Genomic DNA, 25,941 nt, shown 5'->3' on the forward strand with positions numbered 1-25,941 from the left:
CTGAGGAAATCCCAATGGCCATTAAAGAGGCATGGAAAGGGGTAGAGTTCCTCCATCCAGTCACTGGAGATGTCATGGGATGCTCATGTGGGCTCCAGCTATTATGGAAAATGAGTTCTTTACTTTTTAAGGGAGTGAGCCACAAAGATCAGCTGTGAGACACTTGGAGTCTCCAGAAACTCCTCCAACTCCTCCTTTGCCAGCCAGCACTGCTGTAACAGGGGCTGTCCCTGGAGCCTGGGCTGGCACAGCTGGCTCCAGCCACCCCCCATCCCAGGATGGCACAGCTGGCTCCAATCCCCACCCCCCACATCCTGGGATGTCACAGCTGTTCATTAGATGTCATTTTTGGCACTTCTGTATTTGGGAATGACTGCTAGTCTCAGAGTGTCTCGCTCTGAAGAGACCTCCTGGGGTGCAACAGTCCAACGCAGCCCTGCACACAGCAGTTACACAGCACAGAATTCACAGCTAGCACAGAATCTCAGAGCATCCTGAGCTGGGAGGGACCCACAAGGATCATGGAGTCCAGCTCCTGTGGGCTGGGGATTCTGCAGCTCCTCTGGGAAGCCTGAGGCCATGGCTCTGGTCCCTCATCCAGGGCTGTCCTGCAGCCACCATGGCCCTGTCCGCATCCCTGTGCCAGGAGAGGGGCCAGGCCTGACCTGCCCCTGACAGCTCCTGCTGGAGACTCACCTGCTGCACGTGGAGAAGTTCATCCATCATTGATGCACCCCTGGCTTTGGAGCTGCCCATGGAAAGCAGCCACTGCTCCCGTGGCACTGGATAGTCCCAGGTTGCTCCCATCCACCCCTATGGCAGGATTTTCCATCCTTGGCATCAGTGACAGCCCCTGTCCCCTCACAACAGCCATGGTTTGAAACATTTCATTCCAGTTCCAGTCACAGCCCTGGATCTGCACCTTGCAATTCCTTCCCTGGGAATGCCAAAACTCAGAGCTCAATAAAAGAATAAAACTGCACCAACAGTTTCAGTAATTCAATAATTTATTCATCTAAAAAAGTGTGTAAAAGTATATAGCTCTCATCCACAAGGTATATATGAATGACATTTAAAATGGAGGTCTTTTATTATTATTGTTTCTTTTTATCAAAGTCTTTTTTAGTGTATTGTACCAGCGATATACTGTAGATTTAAAATGAACTTCACATTTTTTTTTGTTTTCTTTCAAATTCTCGGCTATATATAAAAGAAGCTCACTGCAAAATGCTCAGAGGAAAAAAAAAAAAAGAAAACAAAAAGAAATTCAGAACTCCCCAGAAATGTACAGCTTTTACATTTAAAAAAGGTTCTGAAATATACATACAAGCATGCTGGACATTCCCCACCCTCCCGCTCCCTTTAGCTCAAACAACTGTAATAATAATTCTGATTTAGGCATGATTTTCCAAAGTTAGAAATTAAAAAAAAAAAAAATAATAACTTTCTTCACTCTGTAGGAAAGCCAGGGCTTGTACATTTCAGATTAATTCAGTAAAAAACTCACAAGTAAAATAATGCATATTTAAGAGAAATATTATACAGAACTTCTCACACTGAAGTACATAAGATTTTTCTTTAAAATCTATTGCCATTCATTTATTTTGCACAAAAACGTATAAATATGTCACCAGCTTCTCTTAACTTAAAAAAATTAAATAAAAGACACCAGATGAAAACTACTCCTCGCTGCCCTTTTTTTAATTTCTAATTTTTGCTTAGAACCAGGTTTGTGGGGAAGAAACGCCCCTGGATAAAAACGGCCCATTTAAAAACAATAAGCAAAATAATAATCCAAAGTTCAGATGAATCCTGGGAACAAATAACCCCCAAATGGTAAAAGATTACAAATGTCTACTTTACATTGTTTTCCTCCCCAAGTTAAATTTTTTTATACAAGTTTACAATCTTCATCTTTTTATGCTCTTCAAAAGGCCTTGAGAATTTTCTTTTCTGATTAAGAAAAAATAGTACTGCAATATTTTTAAAGTCAATTTTACACTGTACACATTAGATACAAATGGTTTGATATCAGATTTTTTTAACCTATACATTGCAAAGAGGACACCCACACGGAGGGGTGGAGCAGGGAAAGAAGTAATCCATTTACAGGTTCCTTTCCTGCCTTCACCTTCTCATTACACAAGCAATTCTTTTTTTTTTTCTTTTATTATTTTATATAATTTGTTTTAAATGTTACATTATCTCAAGAAAAATACTTTTTAAAATCATAGAATTTCATTTTTTTTAACCAGAACATGAAAGTCTTTTGGAAGAACTCTAAACTTGGTAGTTTTTCTTCACAGCCAGGGGAGGGGTCACCCAGCCTGATCCAAATGCCTGACCTTGGCCCCCTCCTGCTGCCCAGTGCACCCCCAGAAATGAGGGAATGGGGCTGGAATAGGAACCCCTGGGAGCCTGGAATGAAGGAGTCATAAAAATACTTCAATTAGCCATTAACCCTCCCAATGGCGATTATTTCACTAAACAAAGTAACTTTGCCACCACAGTGGTGTAACTTCAAGTACTAATTTAATGATATAATTTTTAAAAATTATTTCTTTGAAATAATATTCCTATAGTCAGAAAAAATACACCAGATTTGTGACTGATTTAGTGTAAACAAAAACCGTATTTTTGGATATGTACATGGACGAGTCTGCCCAGAACTCAAGGGCGACTTGGCTTTCAGTAAATACTTTTCTAGCATTACTAAATTTGCTGGAAATATATTTCAATCATAGCTCTACAATAGAATAATTTGCCACTTTCCACTTGCCCTGAACTGGGCTTTAAAGTATTTTTTCCTCCCTACCTCTCTCTCACTCTTCTCCCTTAGGTAGTGTTATCCTTCATTAAACACTGGCCATTCCTTGCTTTAACCAGGCTAAACACAGGGGAGAATTCCTTAAAATACAAGATATCCTTACCAGAACACTTCCCTTCCCAGACTTTGATTGTTATGAGCTTCTTTTGATTTCCAGGTCAGAAGAGTGAGAGGTCTGTAGATAAATAACCCTACAGTGGAACGGAGCTGGATTTTTAAGGTATTTCTACTGTTCCTGGTCCTTTATAATTTAATCCCTCCCCTCCCCAAACGTAAAAATAAATAAAGTATCTCCAGACCATTCATATCTACATGGACAGGTAACAAATGCATGCATTCATCCCAATCCACTCTGACAGGAACTCCAGGTAGACAGAAAACTCCAATATTTATACGAGACTACAACTGTGTGGTTTTGTGTTTGTGGTTTTTTTCTTCCTGCAAAGTCCCAGTTTACGATGATCAAACAACAAAACAGCTGAACTGGTCACTACAAGGTGGTTTTTACTCAGAGGGCTGACACTGCTCGTGGGTCTTTATCAGTTCCTAATGCAAAAAGATCCTGTAGTCTTCCTTAAAAAAATAAAATATTAAAAAAAATAATCACGCTGACCAGTAGTTACTGAGCCATCAAACTAACACTGGCTTGAGGTTACTCTGTGTTCACTGTTCTTGGATGTTCCCAGATTTTGGACTGAAGCTGCCAGAGATGTTAATGGGTAGTTTAGTTTTGAACACTGCAGAATTCACATGTGCTTTTGGAGGAACAGAAGCACGGCACAGGACTGGTCTGAAGAGAAGCAAACGGAGCTCTTTGCAGGTCGTGGCACGTTCCAGGGCGGAGGGGAGAAGCAGCCAGAAGAACAAGTGCTTGTGTGTGTCCTACAGGATGTTCATGATGGCGTTGTAGAGCTGGGTGAGCACCACGAAGTGCACGGGCAGGCAGGAGCTGCGGTCCTGCGTGGCCGGGTTACACGTGAGCCAGGACAGGGCATTGTACTGCTCCAGCACAAACCTGCACAGCAAGGCACAGACATCACAGCCTGCTCTGGGGTGTTAATGGGCTCTCCTGGACCTACATCCTGACAGAGCTGCCAGTATGTTGGCAAAGGAGGAACCTCACTGAAAAGCAGGAGGGTTCAGCTTTGCTATGTGTGAACTATGTGCATGAAGGCCCTCCCAAACACACACATTGTGCACAGCAGAGGGAAACCCACAGAATTCCCCCTCAAAGCCCTGCTCTGGCATCATGGGGGAGGAAATGCCCCAAGACACATAGGGCATGGCAGGGCTAAAAAGTGCTGATAAGTAATTGTGATAGGTTGGAAAGGTTACTCTGAAACCTCCAAGCTCAGTCCCCAAATGTTCAGGGCAGAAATGAAAACCTAGAGGGTGTTACCTCAAGACATCTGATGTAGTTTTAGAGTCGAGGGGGTGAGGAACTCGCTGAGAATTTCTGGCAGGTAGAAGCTCGTCTGTCTGCGCTACAGAGATGTGGTGATGGAGAGAGGCCTGCGCAGAGGGAAAGAGCAAAAATTAACTTCTCATACAGCAGGTACTGCTGAAGATTCCCAAGAAACATCCATTGTGAATCACCTCAGGACAGCGTGGGAAGTTGGCAATTCTGTGTTGAACCCCCCCATGATCACGTGTATTACCAAATTAATGGTAACATTTTTGAATAAATGGACTGGAGTTCTGCAGTTCTGGAGTGGGAGGTCTTAGGGTCACTCTGACACCACAGACTCCAGCTGCAGCTTTTACAGGCATGGAAACAGCAGCGGATAATGAGTGCTCCATGTGGAGCATGACAGACCTTCAGGAAGAGGGGACACTGGTTCTGTGCCTGAGGACAGGAGGACCAGAACCACTGCGGGAGGTTCTCCGCTTTGGCAGTCGACACAAAGTACCCCAGAGCCAGGGGCTGCTGCTTCAGCTCCTCGGGGGCTTCTCTGGAGAGGAGACGTTCACCTTGGCTCTGCAAGACAGGGAAAAGGCAGCTCTGGGGGTGCTGTCAGTACAGCCCACTCCTGGAACGGTGACTTCATTTGCTAATTACTGTCCTGTGACAAATGAGCCCTCCTTTAGTCCATCAGGAATCTTAGTCAAAGTTACCCAGGCCCTGCCTTAATTCCCCTGTACTTGGTTCTCCTGGCTTATGTTTCAGAAGCACAGTAGATTCCCAAACAGCTGGGAGAGCAGTTCACTTCATCCATAAATGTCAATAGGTTAAGAAAAAAGGCAAAGATTCCACAGCACAGAAAGCAGCTCAATTACAAATCCCTCCCTGCCAATCCCTTCCAGTGGGTCTGGACAGGAATCCAAGGCAGGAAAAAAGCCTGGAGCAGGGGGCACAGGGAGCCCAGCACACGGGGCTGGTGCCCAGCCATCAATTATTGCCCTGACCCCAGGCCCACGGGGGGATGATCACACACTGCTGCTCTGCTAAGGCCAAACATTACACTGCAATTACCAGGCCTGGCTTAATGGTTAATGGGAATTACTTGGGTTCAGCTGGAAGGGGCTTGTCCAGGCCTCTGGGCTCAGGCCATGAACCTCCCAGGGCTGCTCCCAATGGATGCAGCTCCACTGAAAGCAAGCTCTGCATAGAAGTGGGACAGAATGGATTGCTGAGGGAACTGGGGAGAGAGAAAGTGAGGAGTTTTGATTTATGGCTGCAGGGTTTGGCAGCAGAATTCAGAAGTTTTCATTTCCCCACACACCAGTTTGGAATAACTGGGACAGCAACGTGCTGTTATTGAGCCTTTGATGGGAGAGTTACACAATCCACACAAGGTGGTTGTGGACTGATCTCACAAAATACAGGATTAGTATTTCTGTGGCTGAGGAAGGAGGCATTTCTCCCTCACTGACTGTATTAAAGCTCCACTGAGGCATTTTGGCAGAGTTTTCAAGGGAAATACAGGTAGGACTTACTACTTCCAGGGGTGAAACTATCACCCTATCACCATATCACCTGAGCATGACTGACCATAGTCAGTCATGCTCAGGAGTTAGAATTCTGGTCTGGAGACGTCTCATTGACATGTCAAAAATGGTTTAAAAGTTACCCCGTTTCTCTCATAAAATATTATTTAGTAAAGAAGTAATATGCTACCACTTCAAAGTTAATACTTCTAGAACAAAACTTCACAGAAACTTGCAAAGCACAAAACTTCAACCGAATTGTGACGGAAACCATTTTAAGAGAACAGTTCAGTCTTACATGATTAAATGTTCGAGTGAAAGAGTTCCATCAAACCTGATCCAAGCCAATTAAAAAAAAATAACATGAATTACTGAAAATAATTTGCATTTTAAGTAATCACTGATGTTGGAACTGACTTTATAAAAGCCACTTCAAACAAAAATAACTGCCAAACGCTGTGTGCTCTGGGCTAAATATTCCTAAGAAAACAACATCTGCATAACCATCCAGCACCTGCGGAGTTTCCATGGGCAGAGTTTCATCACTGGGAGAATTCTCTCCCTCTTGCCTCCCCTGAAAGCCATGGGAACAGGGCTGTCACAGCTTCCCTTCTCTCAAAGACTTGTCACTTCATGCCAGAGACATTCCACAGGATTTTCCAGGAAAGAATGGATGAGTACAGAATAAATCTATGCAGGGTCATCAGCTATGGCTGTGCCACACCAAAATAAAGCTGCTCTCCTACTGCTCTCTCCACCTCAATTATCCACCAACAATTAACTTGGAGGGTGCAAACAGCCATTGCAGAGACACCTCCAGCAGTATTTAACCTTCAGTTTTAAATAATTTTTGCTTGCTGTTGAGCTAATTATGTGACAGGATCTAAAGGAAAAAGATTTTGTTGGAGGATTCGGGTCTTCCTCTGTATTTTATTTTAAGCGCTGTTCCCTATGGAGCTCCAGCCTTACCCTGCTGTGATGGTAGTGGGATCCCACTCCAGTGCCAGATGGTGATCCAGGGGAAGGAACTGGGGAGGAATTTGGTGAAGAGTGAAGATTCCCTGTTATCAAAATTCTAATGTCATTGTCCATGTCATCTGGGAATGGGAGGTCAAACATGTCATCTGAAAAGGAAAAGAAAGGAAAAATAATTTCCAATGTGCTATACTCTTTTCTTCAAGAAATTTTTATAATTTATTACCTTTCCCTTTAATTTATTTACTTTCCCTTTTTCTTTTACATACTCCCAAGATAGATGAAAGCAGAGATAAAAATTTTAATGTTTAATCCCCCTTAGAACCTTTGACTGCAACCACACAGACATAAAAGGGAGAGTTGGCAGGCAGCTATTGGGATAATGAATTTTAGCAGTGGCCACAGAGTGAACAGAATTCCCATTGTAGCAACTCCATAAAATCCAGACTGAATTTTGTAACAGAACAACTGACACCTTTGTGCAGTTGGTCACAGAGACCCCTTAACACTAAACCCCTAAACTTGGAATCATCACACACAGCTCCAGGTGCTGCTGCCACAGGTGCTGCTCCTCAGGCTCCCAGAGCTGCACAACAGCTCCAACCTCTGGGAACAGCCCTGGCAGCTCCAGGGAAGCTGCCCCTGGAATCTGTGAGGACAGCAAGACCTTCCTCAAAGCAAGGGACTCAGGATTCTTTCAGACACTGCACCAGGGTCCCCAACAAAGCAGCCTTCATATCCCACTTTCACTTCAGGAGTTCCACATAGCTCATTAGCATAATTGGCTGGATTTATTTGGTTTATGTTAATATAGAGGGAGGCCTAAAGATACAGGGAAGATGTGTTTGCCTTATGCATGCCATTATTCATGATCTGCACACAGGTTACAATACTCTGAGTAAGTTACGGGAGAGAAGGATATGGCACCATCAACACAGAGCCAAAAATTCCAACATCACAGTGTGGTTTAGAGGAGGTTTTCTTATCCAGATTTCTCAGCAGGTGAAGAAATCCAAGTGTATACTGCTATTTAAAGTACATTTTAGTGGGTAGACAGGTACAGTGGGAGCTGTCTGAATTAACTGCATTAATTAAAATTGTAACCAAATTTATACTAGAACACAAAGCCCTAAGTAGAAGCCATGCATCCTACATATAATAAGCAATAACAATTTATCTTGAAAAATATTAATTTACTCTATATAAAATGGAAAAGTATGTGTGTCCTGAACTATTTTCACCTAAGACCCCAGTACTGAAACAGGCAGGTGGTTGTTTTCCTTCATCTCCCAAAGAGAACCTCTGGATTGCCGGAGCAATGTTATAACTGAAGTTTATTAACTTGTGTCCTACAGCCTCAGTAAACAAACCAGAGCTAATATCATGCTCTGCTTGGCCCCTAGAGCAGAAATGAGCTGGCTAATGGCAGCAGGAAGCAGCTTAATCATTAAGTAGAGCAGAGTTAAGAAAATTAAATTTAACACCATTTTGGAAAAGGCCATTCTTGTACCTGACTCTAATTAACATCTGTAGCACCAACGGGCAGGTTAATGCAGGTTAATGTTTGTCATGCTTGGGAGGGATCCCAGTGCCTCCTGGGACAGGGATTGAGAGGGGCAACTTCCCTTCAGAGGCCCTGGGACATTCCAGGAGGGACAGATCAAAGCCTTAAAAGCAGTAGCCCACCTTTGTCTCCAGCCGAACTGCCCTCCTCTACAGCCACTGTATGTGTTTGTAGCTACTCTTGGTTTAAATTGCTTTGCACTCATTCAAAGGATTTGGGACAAAGCAGGAAAATGCTTATTTGGATATAAAGCATTAACCTGAGTCTTGCTGACTCAAACTGCAGGTTCAGTGTAAAAGCACTCCAGGGGCATCAGGAAATCTCAGGTTGGGATATTTTCCCTACTCAACCCCAAGTGCCTCCTTTGTGTCAGCTCTGCACACAACAGGGCACGATGTGAACCACAACTGGAAATCGGTGGCTGGCCTGAGCAAGTCACAACAAGACAAAGCACATTCTGGTCTGTGCCACTTGGTGCATTGGCTGGTCCTTGTCCCTTCTGGAATAAACCAGTGTGACTCCAAAAACATACTCAGGGAGAGCACAGAGTCTCCCCCTGTAGCTACAGCCCTGCATGGTTCCCTTGTTGGGGTGGTGTGGGGTCTGTGCAGAAGCCCAGCCCTGGGGGTTCATTCCTGCCCAGCTCAGCTCTGCTGACACCCTGGAAAGGCCCCAGGGGATTCCCTGTCCCTTACCGTTGGTGGGGCTGAAGCCATCCTCGTTGGGGTAATTTGCAGGTGCCACCTGGATGGTGGCAGAGGTGGGGAACACCAGGATGTGTGTGCAGGAGGCGTCCTGGGGGGTGTTGAGCTGGGACGACTGCAGGTTCAGCGCCGTGCTGCGCCCGAACACCGAGCCCATCGTCACCGCGTCTGTGGGGACAGACACAAGGGCACAGGTGGTCACTGCATCACCTCCCAAACACGTGTCCAGGGACATCTCTGCCCATCCCACCTGCTCTGCAAATGCACACACAGCTGAAGGGCCTTATCTTCAAAAGATTACATTGCTGCAAGAGCTTGACATTAAGATCACCAGTCCCACCTCTCCTGTCATTCTGCTGGCCCTTAATCAAATATTTACTTGTTAAATGAGCAAGTTAAATTGATTTTTCACACACATCTCTGTAGAATTATGAAATACACCCCACTTTGGTCGATATGAACACAAACACAAAAATAAAGCTGCACACCAATAAAGTTTCTCTCTCCTCCTGCTCTACTCTTCTCAATTACCCACCAACAATTAACTTGGAAGGTGCAAATACTCAATGCAGAGACACACTCTTCGGCAGTATTTAACCAGCACCTTCAATTTTAACCTAATTTGTGCTTGCTGTTGACCTAATTATGTGTCAGGATCTAAAGGAAAAAAAAATTCTGTTGAAGGATTTGGGTCTTTGTGTTTTACTGTGATATGAAAAAAGCCTCGTTTGCCATCTGTTTTCTCACATTACAAATTCTCCGCTTTGAAAATATTCAACATGATAAGTAATTTTCAAGCTCAATTAATTCTGTTCTGTATTAGTCTTTTCTTTCTAAACTTAAAAAACCCCAGAGTAGCTTGTAAGGATATGTTAAGGATGTGTCACCACATACATTAAAAAGTACGTGCTTGGGTAAAACAACAAAGGGAACCTCAGCATTAAATTTCACTTTAACTTAAGCCCATGGACTGCTGCTTGTAAGTGAACTCTCTAAATAACTTTAGCATGTGAGAAGGCAAATGGGCTTATTCTTATTCCCATTTCCAGGGGCTCCTACTCATTCCCACTGTGCCTCCTCCAGGCACAAGGCTGTCTGTGACACCACTTCCAGCCCATGGGAACTGGGCTGCCTGAGCCCTTGGGCTCCCCAGGGAACAGATCAGCACTTTAGCAGTGGCCTGCAGTCACCTCCCTCAGGAGACTGCTCTCCCCACGTAGCATCTCTCCAGGGTATTTTGGGGAATTCTGCTGGCTCAACCTATTTTCTGCCACACGTAGCCATGCTAGTCAAGTTCTTCACAGAAATCCCAAGATTAATGCGCCGAAGTGTGAAATGTGATAAAAGAACAGTTTTTCTGGCATTGCCATAGTTGGCTAAAACATACCTGGCATCACCACGAATGATCCCTGTGGTTCCATGGCAACGAGGCAGGCACTGAGGATGGAGGGGGAATCTGCTGCAGAGATGCCACACATGCGGCAAACCTCCTTCAGCTGTTTGCTGATTGTCTGCAGGGAGCACTCCCCGAGCAGGATACTCCAGTCTGCAAGGGAAAAGCATCATGGGAGGACAGAGCTGATGCAGAGCCAGCACCCACCTGGAAATAGCAACACATTCCCAACACTTGGCATTTCCCTAATCCCAAGCTCTCCAGGACTGACTCCTGTGCACACGAGGGGTCTGGCCCTGCAAACTCAGTGCTCGAGGAGTTCCTGTGGCATGTGTTTATTCCATGGCAGTCTGCTGGCTTTCCTTTGTTCAATACATTTTTTCCCAAGACCTTTTTGTTTGCTTAGTGATGTTTAAGTTGAGGAATTACAACTGAATCCTGTCTCTGCGTCTGTGATAACTGTTCAGAACTTTCTCTAACATCTGATAAAGGCCCCCAACTTCCCTTCAAAGGACAGTGTGCAAATCCTGCACAACATGAGGGAGTGGCATCAGACCCAGAGCACAAGCAAGGAAAGGTTTATGAAAACCAATGCAGGAATTCAGTGCCAGGGCAGGACTGCAGCCAGCTCTCCTGTAATCCATGCTGTCATGGCCCAGGAAATTCCAGTTTGGAGGATGCTGATGATTTCTTTGCCAGGGACTTTACACTCAAATCCACTTGGTCAAGTGGGCATCACTATCAAGACAACAGTGGGGACAAAGGGAGAGAAAGGGCTTCAGCAGCTCTGGTGTTGATTATGAACTCCTAAGGAGCCCCGCCTGGGAATCCTGGATATCTGGCTTCCCATCCATGTTTGCCCTCACTAAACTCTGGCAAAATAAACAACAGTCTATCCTGTCTGTGATAGAATTTGGCACACCTTGTTTAACTTTTGTAAGGTCATGGTTCAAGGAAGCAGAGACAGGACTTGGGAAGGTTAAGCCAAATTCACCCCATCTAACGCCACTGTGTGACGGCAGAGTCTCAGCAAGTCTGCAGGTGATGCAAAACTGAGAGGAATGGCTGAGTGCCCATCCCTGGAAGTGTTCAAAAGCTGTGTGGATGTGGCACTTCACATGTGTGGATCAGTGGTGGCTTCAGCAGTACTGGGGGACAGTTAAACTATATGAGCTCAGAGGGCTTTTCCAACCTAAACAATTCTGTGGTTAGGTGATTACCACTCTCAATTTTGACAGGTTTGTGATCAGGTCAGAGCCATCCTGCCTTGCACCCTGGGTCCCTGTCCCATTCCACACCCTGGGAGTGGCAGCCCTGACAACTGCACACCTTTCAGCTCCCCGTGGCCCAGGCGGCCCAGGCGCCCGATGACGACTCTCCACGGCAGGGATGTCATCTGGACAATGCCAATGCACCACTCCCAGAGCTTCTGCAGCCCGATCTTCCGGGCAGACAACTTGCTCCTCCTTGACCTGCAGGGGAAGGAATTAAACACAAGAGTGAAAGGACAATCAAGGACAATATTAAGATTTCTGTTCTCTCTAATTATGTCACTGTTTACCAGCTACAGAGTTCTGGGCAGTCCCTAACTTACCTTTTACTACTACTAACAAGAAAAACTACGTGTCTGCTTTCAACACTGCTACTGCAGTGCCATCCAACTGCAGAGCAACACACCAGGTGTTCCTCAAGGTAAGATTTGTAAGCAAAAAAATTTTAAAACAAATTGTAAAACAAGTGTAACTCAGTCACTTTTCCCTGTGCAGATCTGAAAATCTGGAAGTGCCAACTGAAATGTTCTCACTTTAACACCAGCATCATCTCCTGAGCAGGAAAGGGGATGGAAGGGATGTGCAAGGAGCTGGCGAGGGATGACTCCAGCCATGGATCCATGGGAGAAGCCAAGGGCAGTGAGTACCTGCTGGGCAGGTCGATGTTGACAATGCAGGTCTCCAGCAGCTCCCCGTGCAGGTCGGTGCAGGACGCCAGGAGCCAGCGCTGGTCGTGGGACAGGCAGTACCCGACAAAGAGCACGTTGTATTTCTGACTGGCCTCTCCAAACGTCTCTCCCAGCTCTGTCTGCTTGTCTTTGATGGGGGCCAGGATGAAAGGAGGTGAGTACAGCTGGATTGGGCTGGGCCTCTGCAACAGAGTCAGCACAACCATCAGGGGATAGATCAGAAACAACTGAACACAAGGAACACACACACACATTGGCAGCGAGTACAGAGACAGGCAAGTGTGAAACAATGAGCAAATTCAAAGCATTCCTAGTCAGGAGGGAGATTGGGAAAAGGGGGGTAATAGACAATTCACTGCTGCCAGTTAAAGTTGATGCGTTCAAACCTTATCTAAAGATTTCTTTTTATGTGCAGGTAACACAGGGTATGAAAGCAGTCTTTGGACTAGTCTCTGACACAGGCAGGAGTTTAAACCCTCTCAGCTGTCAGATCCTCCTGTCCCTTAATCATCTTTAGGCCTTTGGCTGGATTTGCTCTAGCACATCTGAGTTTCTTGTTCTGAGGAGCCCAGAAGGGAGGAGGACAAACACCTCCCTGGCTGGCCTGCAGCACCTTCCCAAGGCAGCCCAACTGCTGCTCCTTGAGAGCATCCATCATGTCCAACAAGACCTCCAGGTCATCTTCTGCAGAGCTGCTTCCCACATGGGCACCCCAAAGCCATCTCTGCCTTGGAACTCCTCTCTGGAGAACACACAGGAGGGGCCTCACCAGACATTCCATAATTAAAAAACAGTCAGGGTATTTTCTTAATTCTTCAGCACAGTTTGGGAGTCTGCAACGCAGACTGATAGAAAATGTACAAAATGCAATAAACAGAGATTAATTAAATGCAGTAGGTAAATGCCAATAGGTTTGGCTTTGCAAGTAGGTTTTTAAACCCTCCCAAGCAGCTCTTTATGCCAAGGTAAATGTTTAAGTGTTTTGTTGGTCCATTAGATCTAAATAAAATATTCATAGTTATCTTTCAAAGAATGCAAAACATTCGTAGAAAGTAGAATGGATTATTCTTTCTTTGATATCCCTGAAATTCCAGAATCAGGGCTTTAATATTTACAGTTTAAAATAGATAAAAGATAAGCCCATGGAAGAGGGGGATTTCTCCATTACCTCAGGGAATTAATATAACATCTGCAATTAGGCACAGGAACTTATTTCATATATATGCATATATATGTGAATAGAAATAAAGGTTGGGTTTAAACTCTGGTTGGAGCATTATAGAGTGAAACCACAAAATGACTCAGAATCCCAACTAATGATGTTCATTTTCTCTTCTTTCACACTATAACCTTTTACTTTATGAATCAAAACCAGAAGCTTAACATGTTTTGAAAGCAAGTTAGCCTAATGTTTTTGTTACTATTTTCTATTCCATACTAGCTTGCTTTTTCCCTTTGTATCATCATTGTCTTCTGTACCTTGAAAAAAATTCCCCAACAAGTATTTTCTCTACTCTTTGATATTTGAGGAAAGTAGTCACGGTTTATTAACTGACATTGATTTTCTTGCCACCAATACCAACCTCGGGATTTTTGAGGGTCATCTCAATGCTGGCAGCTGGCCCAAAGCCTGTGAGGGACTTGATGTGGATCTGTGTGGGCAGGGGCCTCCTGCACTGGCAGTACACAGAGAACGCCAGAGACTTCAAGTGCTGAATGTAGAAAACCTGTTCATCCTTCATTGTCTGCAGCATGTACTGGCAAGGCACAATCTGTGGAATTCAGACACACAATAAAACAGGGCTGAGAGGCTTCCAGGAGCTGCTCATTAACATCCAACCAGATCTACACAGTCATTAGTCACTGAACACCCAGCACGCTCTGGGATGCTCCACGATTTGCATTATGGGTCCTTTGGCAGGAGTGGCTGCAGCAGACAGGGACTGCATTCTCTGGGACAAAACTGCTTCCATCAAAATGAGAGTTAATTTTAATCCATTAAACCCAAACACTTGTATTCAAACTCCCTGCATTTTTTACAAGTGTTTTTCTGGGCAACATCTTCACTTGCAGGTGGCCTGAACCACAGAGTCCCTGAACGTTGTGTTCAGGCAGGTTTGGTTCCATGGCTCCTGGTCAGGAATTGTTTGCTGTCCTTGTGGGAATTGGCACTATGGTGTCATCCTTACACAGGGGTGTAGAGGGCACAATTAAGATTCTGTTACAATTATTTGTATGGTTATTTCCCCTTTTCAGTTTAGTTCTCAGTGGAAGCTCAGCAGCCTCAGCTGCTGCTCAGTTTCATTTGTTTTAGAAAGTCAAGGGAAGCAGCCCACAAGGTTTCAACCAGCAAGAACCAGAGCTACAGGGAGATTTGCCTGGGAGATGAGTTTGGGGGTTAAGACCCAACTGCACAACAAAAGCAGGAAGGAGAAATGGCACAACACTCCTTCAGAAGGAAAGAAAGCATGACAGAACTCCAGTTTTCCGATCAAACCTATTTTAAAATTAGAATTAAATACCTGTAACCTCACTGTTTTTATCTACTGGTTTTATTGTACAAGTCCTACTTGTGGCTGTTAAAGTGTCTTTCCTTTTACAGTGAGATCTTTGGAGCAGAAGCTGTCAATATAAAACATTTACATTGTTGCCAACACTACAAGACCCAAACAAATTCTTTCAACAAATATTTTCAGCAGTAATAAAACTTAAGTGTCACAAAACTTTAACTACTTTATGGTTCTTGCTTGAACCTTCAGAAGCTTGGCAGCACATTCTGCTTACTAAATGTGCCTGTGTGTTTTTAAAAGCCAGCTTTACCCAAGGATTTCAGGAGCTGGGCTTTCCCCCTCGGAACAGGAATGGTAATAAAGCTGCAAACATTTGGGTTTGATTTATTTTGAAGTAACTGCATGTTCTGTGTGCTGTGGTACAGCTGTGAGAATACTGGATCAAGTGCTGGAACTGGATCATGTTTCCTTTGATTTAGAGAAAATTGCTGTTTTGACTTCAACTGGCAAAATGTATTTTGGGGAACAAACAGTGAATGTGGAAACAAACAGCACTGAGAAAAAGGGTCAGTGTGCTACAGCCTCGGCTCCAATGGCAGTGCAGAGGTTACACAGTTCTTGTGTTTCAGACACTGTGCTATCAGTGGCTGCTTTGGTTTTAGTGTCTCCAGGTCTGGATCAATCAGTTGCCTGCAGCCTAACAATACGAAGTTGTGGATCTGATTTTCATTTCATTCCCAAGCCTAAAATATTTTGGTTTCCCCCATCCTTTCAGGGGACAATGTGATCAAAACTATCAAAAACAACAGTTTTCTATGGCCAGCTTGAGACACCACAAGAACTTCCAATTTTTTTTTTTTTGTAACTAATTTGAAATACCTTTAAACCAAGGTGAGCAGACATGGATAAGGTGTACAAAAATCCTTCCCACACTGTTCCTGCCTGTGCCCTCTGAGCTCCCATTCCCCCCACATTTATTGAGGCTCAGCCTCTGTGACAGGAGGCCTGGCAAAATCCAGCCAGCCTGGGCAAGAGGCCAAGAGCTGCCTGTAGCTGCACAAATTAAATTCTTCAGCAATTCCATAGTAAGTAACTGTTTTTATATGCCAAGTTACATGGTAAATTATTTTTAAGAAGCAGATAATAACAATACAATAGTTATATTATACATTAAATGTCTGGTTTCACGTACTCCTTTTGGATTAAATAGTATAAATCAAGGGAATATAAACAGCAAACAACTCAACATATAAAGTAATCAAAGGAGCAACTGGCCAGTTTTGGCAACAGCAACTCAAGTTACAACTTGAATAATTGAAATCCCACTCCAAGAAGCATTGAGCAGACAGGATTGCTGGAACCACGGGACAGAATCGATGCAGGGATACTGCGGCTGCTCTAATTAATTTCCTCATCAAAACAAACACAAGGGATTGTTTTAATATACAGCCTTGCACTGTCAACAAAATAATTTGTAAATGCCACCTACATTTCATGCATTATCACTCATTTATCTCCTTCAAGACAGTGTGTCCATATCACAGGTGTGCTGTGACAGACTCAGCGTGAAGATACAGAGGAAGGCAGAATTACCTGGAGAATGAAAGAATTCCTCATATTCTCAGGCAAGTTGTCCAACATTTCTGTGTAGCATCTCATGAGGCTCAGGAGCCAGAAGTTGGTGGAGGCAGACTCCTCGTCGGCAGTGTAGGTGAAGGGGTCCACCATGTAGATGACCACGGCGGGGGGGTAGGCGTTGCTGTCCGCAGCGTCCGGCTCCGTGGGGATCCCGATCCGCTCCCGCTCCGACGGGCTGGGGGCAGAGCCACAGGTGAGTACTGCTTATGTTTGGGGCCAGGCTGAGCCAGGGGGAAGGAAAGCATGAGCAATTCTGACATCCAGAAGTAAAACTAAAACCCGTGAGGACAGACACTGAGATGAGCTGTGCTCTCAGCAGCTCCTAATCTGAAATACCTGGGGTTAAACAGGCACTAAAGGTACCCTACAGTCTAACAGCATCTCACTGAATTAAATCAGTCTACATCATACCTGAAGAACATGGAAAAGTTGACTCCTTAGCTGTGTGTCTGGGTTTTGGTGCAGTTTAGGGTTTGCTTTTGGGAGAGGTGGAAGGGGAAGAATTTAGAAGTATCAAAGCAATTAATGGAGCCTGGGGTCCTGCTCAGGTCCAGGGAAGGTTCCACTGGCAACAGAACAAGGAATTGGGAATTTCTTACTTGGTAAAAGGCTCCTCCTATGCCTCAGCCAGGAGAGCAAGGCTCAACATCTGTAAGTGATCAGAGCACTCAGCCTCTGTCAGAAGCCCCTGCAGCTGCTCAGAGGGTGTTTTGCACAGATCAGGGAACAGATGTCTCAAGGACAAGCCCAGCTCCAGCAGGATGTGAGCATTTCCCTCTCTGTAATACACACCAGGATCATCAGCAATGTGCATTATTGTAAGAGTAATGAAAAACATGCTGCCTCAGGAAGTTACTTACATACAATGCTAAAAACCTTTTCTTAATTTTTATGTGATGGATGGCTATTCATAATGAAGTCTTTAAAAAAGTTGTGCTGCCCAATTTTATTTTATAGTAATAGGACTCCAATTGTGTCTCCTGACCTTACAGTGTGCCTGCTTGCAAAACAACACCTGCAATGCAAAAAAATTAGGGAAAAAAAAATCCATGGCTTGCATTTTGCATCTGTTAATGTTGCATGTGTGAGGGTGCCAGAGAAACTCAGCTCCATGAAGTACCTCCAAGTGCCAAGCCACAGGTGGAGCACACCCCATGTGCGCTGCAAGGACAGGGCAGGTGGAGGGTCCTAAAGCAGCTCCACATCCAAGCAGCTCAGTCAGGCTGGGATTCTTGTGATGGAAAAGGGGAGGGATGTTTTTTCCAGCTCCCCTTTGTCAGTGACTGCTTCACACAGGAACAGGCCCTGCTCTGCTCCCACCTGCTCGGCTGTGCTGCACCTGTCAGAGGGGCCTCTCCTTTGAAGGGCTTCCCTAAGGCTTAGAGGCTGTCTGAGCACAGGACAGGGGATTAGTGAGCAGCACTCGGAGCCACGTGAGCGCTTACCCTTCCTGTCCCTCTTGCTGCTGCTGCGGAAGGTTGGGGCCCGGCTCGGTGTCTGCCCCGGGGCCCGCGCTGCCCTGCGAGCGCTCGGCGGCGCCTCCCGCGGCGCTGCTGCTCTGCCCCGAGCCGGCATTGCCGCTGAAGCCCGGCGTGGAGGAGGTGCCCATCTGGCTGGCGCCGGGCGTGGCAGAGGACGCTGACAGCTGTGGCACCGAGGAGCCCGAGGAGGACGTGCTCCCTGCCGGAAGGCTCGTGGTGCCCGCGCTGGGCGTGGAGCTGAAGGAGCTGCCCGTGGCAGGAGCCCCAGCGGCGGCCGAGAGACACGAGGAGGAGCTGGAGGGAGCGGGACCCGAGCTCCCGGGAGCTGCCTGCGGCTGGCTCGGAGCCGGCGTTTGGTACTTGGGGGGCAGCAGAAGGCTGCTGTCCAGCTGCAGGGTGGCCAAATAAGGTGCTGGAATGGCATGGAAAGAGGGATTAATGACAGTCAGATCAAAGGAACCTGCATCAACCTGTAAATCGGATGACGTTCCCTGCACTTTTACAACATTCTAATAGTACACAAATGCTAAGAGAATTGAATCTCCATGACCAATGTTTGCTTTGGAATCCATTTCTCAGGGTGTCAGTTCGAAGTGATATAAATCAATTGTCTTCAAAACCAGGACTGACCTTGCAAGGCTTTGTGACTTTAAGCTGGTACTGACGTCTTCTGCTCTCTAGCCAAACTGTGTAGCAATAACAGCATTGTACAGTGCTCAGCTCTGCAGTCTCTGACAGGTTATCTCTGTCAGGCTGAAAACCTTAGAGCCATTTACATCTGAGCTAAAATCATGGCAAACTTAAATGTAGTGATTTCTGCTGTGAGATACCACAGTGATAAATGAATATTTATTATTTATTTGCTCCCCAAGGTGGTATAAATCACCAGCAGGGAAGTTTCCAATGCTGCCCCTGCCAGACGCCTCAGGTGTGAACTGAGCAGCCCAGTTCCTCACCTGGCTGGGCATATGCTGCTTCTTTCTGTGGGGAAGCCTGAGGCACTTCAGTAGTGTTATAAAAATTTCTCAGTTTGTCGTAATTCCTCTGTCTCATGTTAAGATCCCAATTTTTAGTCACATACAATACATGTTGACTCTGGAACATTTTGGGAGGAAACAGCCATGTCTGTCCCCAGCTGAAACCACGTGAATCCAAGGACTCAGCCAGGAGAAGTCAGCTGATCCTACCCAGGAGATGTTACACCCTTCCACACTTTCAGGTTCTACAGTCCCTCACCAAACAAGTGCTCCTGACATTAGTGCAATACAGAACAGACAAAACCAACCAGACTGTTGTTGACTGTTTTAACTGACACTGTTAAAAGTGTCATTCTTTCAGGGGGGAATTAAGCCAGCATGAGGTCCAGGGGAGAAGGTGCCTTCAGAGACATGTGGTTCCAAGGATCACACACAGCAGACTGAGGCCTCAGGCACCAAGGACACCAGCACTTTCTCCTCTGCCCCTGTGTTAATTCATTGCCTCTGTGGAGTCCCAGTGACCTCCCCTCTCCTATAAAGACTCCTTTACACTGGAGGCCACCGTGACACAGCTCTGTCACACAGGTGTGATGAGATGTGTCAGCAGCAATAAACCAGATCCATGGACACCTTCAGGCTTGTGTGGAACACCTGTCCCATCCCAGGAAGTATTCGGGGCCAGGTTGCAGAGGACTTGGAACAACCTGGTCTGGTGGAAGGGTCCCAAGGGGTAGAACAGGATGAGTTTTATGGTCCCAATCAGACCAGACTGTCATTCTGTGATCTCTGTGATACACAAAGACCTTATACTAAACTGACTTTTCTGAAAAGATAAGAATTTGAATCGCTGACACAATCCTCAGAGTGACAAACAGCACAACTTTCTGAAGCAGGCAAATTTAACGTGGAAGAATTTAAGATAAAGCCTTGCAATATCTTTTCAATTTTTAAATAGACCATAATCTGCATCTTTAGCAAACCCTCACTGGGTTTGCAGATGCCCCTCAGCGTGCCCCGAGCCGTGGGGTGTCACTCACCGAGATGATGGCGGCAGACCTGCGCATAGAGCTTGAGCCTGGAATGATTGTCACAGTCCTCGGAGCCCCAGGGCTGGCTGAACCACTCGCTCACCAGCTCGTCCGTCAGCTTCTGCGCCACGCTCTTGCCCACCCGCATGATCCCGTCCCGCAGCACTTTGCAGATGGGCTTGTGCTGCCCAAGTCTGCACATCTGCCAGGGGAGAGAAGCACAAATGCCTGTAAGGAGATGCCAGCCACCCCAGGATGTTAGAGACTGGTTTGTGGCTTAAGCCCCTCATTCTCAGCACATAGCTAGGGGCTTCTTAATAAATACCTAAAAAAAAGTTACATTTATCTGTTGGCTTGAACTGCACTCGCAGCAAAACTAAGGTTACAAAAGAATCTGACATATTGGGGAATGCATGCTAAAGAAACAAATGCTTTTATCCCCAGCCTAGCAACTGTGAAAAAGCAACACCTTTAATGTGCTCCTTGCTCTTTAGGCTTGGTTGGGCCATCACTGGGAAGCCGCAGCTCTATTAATGCTGCTGGGAAGAGCAGACAGCAACAAACACTCAAAAATGCCCAGAGAATCCCAGTGTCACTCAGACAGCATTCATGGACTCTGAAAGTGCAGAAAGCCCTCAGAATAAAATAAAAAACCCCCTTATTCTAATAGTTGTTACTTTAAACCCCATCAATTTCTCCCAGTGGACATGCACTGGAACAGCAATGACACTTAAGAAGCAATAATTCAGTGTGGTCCCTCTTTCCAACCTCGTATACAGCACTCAAGTCCCTGAAGAAAGTTTTGGCTCCGTCGAGCAAGGCCTCATTTTCCGGACACACCACGATGTAGGCAACATCCCGATGGCCCCCGTAGGGGTCCAGCAGGAGCCTCTCCCAGAAGGGCAGGGAGAAGGGAGAGATTGTCAGGAAGTCCTTGTCATAGCCCACCAGCAGCGTCGGGATCGGGAGAGGCTCAGGAGATTCCTCAGAGCCTTCACAGGAGAAAAAACAAATAAAGAAAAAATGTTAAATTATCTGGATTGACTGCAGTGGGTCTCTGATGGCCCAGGAAGTGGGTTCTTTTACAGGAATATTGGAAATCACTGATCCCTTCCTGTTCTGAGTGTCCTACATGTTTATCATGGAGTGGAAATGGTTATCAAGGGTGTGCCATGCCTGATAAACCATGTGCTCCCAGCCCTTCTTCTTGGAAAAGATATTTAATAAAGGAGAGGGAAGATTTATATTGTACTTAAGGAATGTCATATAATCAAAGTTGTTGGCCAAAGTAGAGGGAGCTGATCCAAGCACCACTTAAACTTTCCTAGAAAGCTCCAATAAAACATCTCCCAGTGTACTCCAAGCTCATGTACTGCCCTTCCTGAGGCTTCATCTCCTGGTTTTCCTTTGTCATATCCATAACCATAGCCATGAAGTTCCTGTTCAGTCACAAGTAATAACAGGAACACACAAAATCTGACCTTACAGCACTTCATCTACCTCCACCTGGTTGTGCAAAATACTGATGCTTAGAGAAATTCATTCCCAGTATATAACACTACACAAAGTTATAATTCTAAAAATTGCCTCCTGCCCTTCTCCATAGGATGTGCTCCAAGCACTGCTGTCCTCACAGAGAAGATTATTACCCAGTGTAACAGGGTGTCTCCCAGATACTGCCTCAGTAGAAGAAATATTGCTGAAAATGTCAAGCTAAAATATACCCAGTAGTTCCTGCAGAATATAATTCAACTTTATTAAAAAGTCAGCATCCAGTAAAATTCACTGACTTTCCATCAAATTTGCTCTGCACTCTATGGGAATTTTGGTACTATTCTCTGGTAACAATTGGCAAATCCTAACTCTTCAAATTACAAATGCTGGGAAAATTATTAGAAGTGCTGCTGGTGGAGCACAACAGCTTTAAACAAGAACTGGAGTTACCCCCAGTTGTTCCAGCCCCAAGGAAAGGAGCAATATATCAAATACCGATAGCAAAGTATGGTGGAGCTGGTAGGAAAAACATTAAACCAGACTGCACTGGTTAAGCCTGAAATAAACTGCAAGCAAGCAATAGAGATTGAAATGTCAGTTGTTATTCTGCAAACCTACACACACAAAATCTGGTTTGTTATTTTGCATTTTACAGAAGTGCCACTTACAGCCAGGAGATACTGAAAACTTCTCATTAAGGCTACAGGAACCTGCATGGAGAAAGCATTCCCAGTTTTTCAGGATTTGCAGAGCTCACACAGGTTCTGTTCCCGTTATGATGTAGCTGATTTCAGCAGCTGCCTCTGCTCCCATTTTGCAACAGGGGGTTGCTTTGGTCTGAGCCAGCCCCCCTTCAGGTCGGGGGCTGAACCTCACTCACAGTTTCTGCTCCCTGTAATGTGCATCACCTGGAGGGGTAAAACCTTCACCAGGGTGTCACAAAGGCCTTTTGAGGCACTTTAAATCTCTCTGAAGAGCCCCCCACCCCATGACCCCAAGCTGTATGAACAGCCCCTTCCTATCATTTCCAGGACAAAGTGCCCATTTCTAGGAAGCTGCACTCTGACTTAGCACAGAGCCCAGTGTAGGTACCATAGGTCCCCCGTCCTGCCATCTTATGGAATTGCTGCCAGGTGAGTGGTCCCTGCACATGCTGGATGTTCTCCCAGGTCCTTCCTGTCCGCTTCTTCTGGATGGCATCCTGGAGAAAGGGCTGCAGGGAGAGCAGCATGCGCACCACGTCCTGGGAGGAGAGCATGCTGATGTCCAGCACTGCAAGAGACAAGGAGCAGCAATCACTTCAGGGAGGGACAGCAATCCCTCAGACACAGCAACAGCATTTGTGGATTGTTCCTTGAATTGCTCTGCACACTGCCCATGGAATTTGGACGCCTCTAATTAGGTGGATGGTACTCAATGTGCCATTTCATGGCATTTTCAAAAACATTTGAAATTTGCTGTCACCACAGGCCTTTACACACACATTTCAGTATCACTGCTGTCCAGCTCAGCTCACAATATGTCAGAGCAATATATCTTCAGTATACAAACAAGAATAATTTAATTATAATTTCCCCCCCCTTGGTACTTCCTCCCCTTCCCCCCCAACTCAAACAGAGCAATTCTTTTCTGCTGACTTCTTATACCCTTCTCCAAAATCAAAAAGAGCCCCTAATTTTGCCTCCCCCCAAATACCTGAATCTCCTTCAGATTTGTGAACTTCTACAGACTCATTCCCTATTTAGGCCACAAAGTCTGAGGATAACTAGATTATTGGTACTGTAGATGTAATTTACAAGCTTTCAGAAATCTATTTTATCTCTAGCATATTTTAGTCCTGTCATTTCCCACATAAAGATGATGTGGGTCACAACTAAACAAATTTACAGAGGTCACAAAACATTCAGAGACAAAAGGCTCAGCTGTGCACGTACCGTTGCTGTGAGGCCAGGAATGGACAGTGGCACTTCGCACAAGGGCTTCGTCCACCTTGCCCCCCGTGGGGTTGTCCACATACTGCCTGCCCTGCTCCAGGGCATTGAAACATTCCACCCAGGAGTCGTTGCTGTCAGCCTGCAGCCGGTCGTAGCTCAAGTTGACACAGGGCAGCGTCTGGCGGTTGTTGGAGGCCATGTAATCCAGGCAGCTCAGCGAGGTGAAGGGCTGCGTGTGCTGGTTCTGCAGAAGCAGCAGGAGGCTCATGGGAGGCTCCTGGCTCCTCCTGGCTCCCTCTCCCATCTGCGAGATCAAGTTGCTCTGGCAGATCATCAGTCGCCTTTCTGCAGCCTGGCCGATGTCCGAGGTCTTGCCGAAAATATCCAGCTCGTCCTCGATGAAGAGCCCGGAGTTGTAGCCGAGCTTGCGGTTCATGATGGCGCTGAAGCCGCAGGTGCAGCGGTACTGATCCTCGTTGGAGGAGTCGGGGATGTACAGCCCAACGTCGGCGCCCTTGATGTTCATGTTGCAGGCGCAGATGCAGCAGCTGTCGAAGTTCCTGTCCTTGAAGATGTTGAGCACGGAGTCGGAGAGGATCAGGGTCACGTACAGGCTGTGCGCCTCCGGGATAGGCTGCACCGTGCCCGGCTCCACGGAGTTGAGCGGCCGCGTGGTGGAGGGGGTGGAGGCGGGGGAGCCCTGGTCCGTGCTGTCGTACTTGACGGAGCCCTGGCCGCTGGCGGTGCCCCCGCCCCGGGGAGTCCTGGGCGTGCGCGGCGTGCGCGGCGTGGGCACCGAGAAGCGCGGCGTGGCCGGGGACGGCAGCACCCCCGCGCCGCTGTTGCTGGCCGGGGCCGCGCTGTTGAGCGTCACCGGCGTGCTCATCTGGGGCGTGCTCATCTGCAGGTAGTCCTGGTCCGCCAAGCTGCCCACGCTGGGCACGTTGCTGCAGGGAAGGGATGGGAACAGAGAACCGTTCTTTCAAAGCTCATTTTTAAATACAAGGAGATAGTGGAACCTGAAGGGATTCATTGAAACTGCAGTATAAGAGCACCCTGGTCATAACCTTGACTCATGGCTCTCAGCAGAACTCAAAATTCTTACTACAAGCACCACTGTTCCTTAGCATTGTGATAAAAAGTATTACTTCACCCTCTTAAAGATTATTCTTATGGCTTAAAATTCAAATGCTCTTGAGAGCAATTTTTAGATAAATGATCAAGTTAAAATTTAGAATGTTTGCAACTTTTTTGGAGAAAAAAGAAAGAATAGTAGCTTTTATTTTAAACACTACTATCTGTAAAGAGATACAGATTAGTAGGAATGAAAGTATTTCAGAGAGATAGAAATCTATATTTTAGAAATGATCACTTGAAATGGCTGTCAAAAGTCATACATGTGGCTCTGATACACAGTGTCACCTCATGGACACACCCTGTATGTCTGATTCTATAAATTCAAATCCGCATTTCGGATTACACAGTCTATGGCATAATGGGATATGTTCCATTACAACTCTTAGTCCAGTAAAGCTAAGAATCATATTTTTGGGTCATCTCCATTCATGACTGAGTTTTATTACTCTGTTTTTGTCATTTCCTGCCAAATTCAAGAGACCACAGAAGAATCTGTACATTCCCGTGAGATCTGTCTTCCACCTGCAAGGACTCATTTCAAGAAACAGGTAATAAGGGACCAATGAAAGAAAAAGATCTTACTTTTCTCTTTCCACACCACTTCTAACCTGCTTACTTTTCTTGTAATGTGTTAATTAGATATTAGAATGAGGAAAGAGTGTAAGATCTCAGTGAGTCTCTGGATAAGGAAGGGGAAACAGGACTTTTCCATGTTTGTTCTCACAGTGTATTTTGTGAGTCATTGGAAAGGACTAACATTTGAATGCCCACCTATCATTAGTGACTTGAAAAGGAAAACACTGAAGACCTCTTTCCTTACAACCATTTTATTACCTTGAACTGATGTGTGTCCAACTCAAAGCAGGAGAGGGGAAAATAATGAAGCAGAGTCTGAAGGAGTTGTGGAGCAGCAGCAGAGTGAGAGCCTCAGACTAATAAGAAAAGGTGACCTAGAAACCCTGATTGGCAATCACCACTCTGTCGGAAGCCTGCAGTAATAATCCTCACTCTAATTGGATTAGATTGAAAATGAAAGGGTTTTTTTCCCCCAACAAATACCTGAAATTAATAACCAGCTCAGGCCCGGTGCATCAGTTACTATTATGAAAAAACCTGAGAATTAAATTGCTCCCTAGGCACTATATCAAGGGTTTACAATTTCTTCTTTGCAATTCTTTTGAGAACACTGAAGGACCCTTTGGGGCTGCAAAAGGACTGATTTAAAGGATTTACAGACTGATTTAAAGATACAGACTGCTTCCTCTAGAAGCGAAGTAGTGCAGCAGGAGACCTTTGTACTATTACTATGCTTTTTAAGAGGTTTTATTAATTTAATGGTGCAATTCTTGCTAGCTTTCAAAACTTCCAGCAATGAATTTCCTCCATAAACA

The 25,941-nt window shown here is 45.7% G+C and overlaps 1 protein-coding gene across 1 annotated transcript in view; it reads right to left on the bottom strand.

Moving 5' to 3' along the window:
• Positions 1-989: 989 nt before the first annotated feature.
• MED13L (mediator complex subunit 13L) overlaps positions 990-25,941 on the bottom strand; it is a 167,922-nt gene continuing 142,970 nt past the window's right edge. Inside the window, exons 17-31 of the mRNA XM_030231198.2 lie at positions 23,414-24,360; positions 22,572-22,751; positions 20,754-20,977; positions 19,995-20,187; positions 17,945-18,392; positions 16,455-16,674; positions 13,935-14,123; positions 12,310-12,533; positions 11,721-11,863; positions 10,386-10,544; positions 8,990-9,166; positions 6,725-6,879; positions 4,644-4,805; positions 4,227-4,339; positions 990-3,842 (exon numbers count right to left, since the gene is read on the bottom strand). Coding sequence (XP_030087058.2) covers positions 3,710-3,842; positions 4,227-4,339; positions 4,644-4,805; positions 6,725-6,879; positions 8,990-9,166; positions 10,386-10,544; positions 11,721-11,863; positions 12,310-12,533; positions 13,935-14,123; positions 16,455-16,674; positions 17,945-18,392; positions 19,995-20,187; positions 20,754-20,977; positions 22,572-22,751; positions 23,414-24,360 — 3,667 coding nt within the window. The 3' untranslated portion in view covers positions 990-3,709. The remainder of the gene's footprint in view (positions 3,843-4,226; positions 4,340-4,643; positions 4,806-6,724; positions 6,880-8,989; positions 9,167-10,385; positions 10,545-11,720; positions 11,864-12,309; positions 12,534-13,934; positions 14,124-16,454; positions 16,675-17,944; positions 18,393-19,994; positions 20,188-20,753; positions 20,978-22,571; positions 22,752-23,413; positions 24,361-25,941) is intronic.

Source organism: Serinus canaria, chromosome 15 (assembly GCF_022539315.1).
Source record: "Serinus canaria isolate serCan28SL12 chromosome 15, serCan2020, whole genome shotgun sequence".
Lineage (NCBI taxonomy): Eukaryota > Metazoa > Chordata > Aves > Passeriformes > Fringillidae > Serinus > Serinus canaria.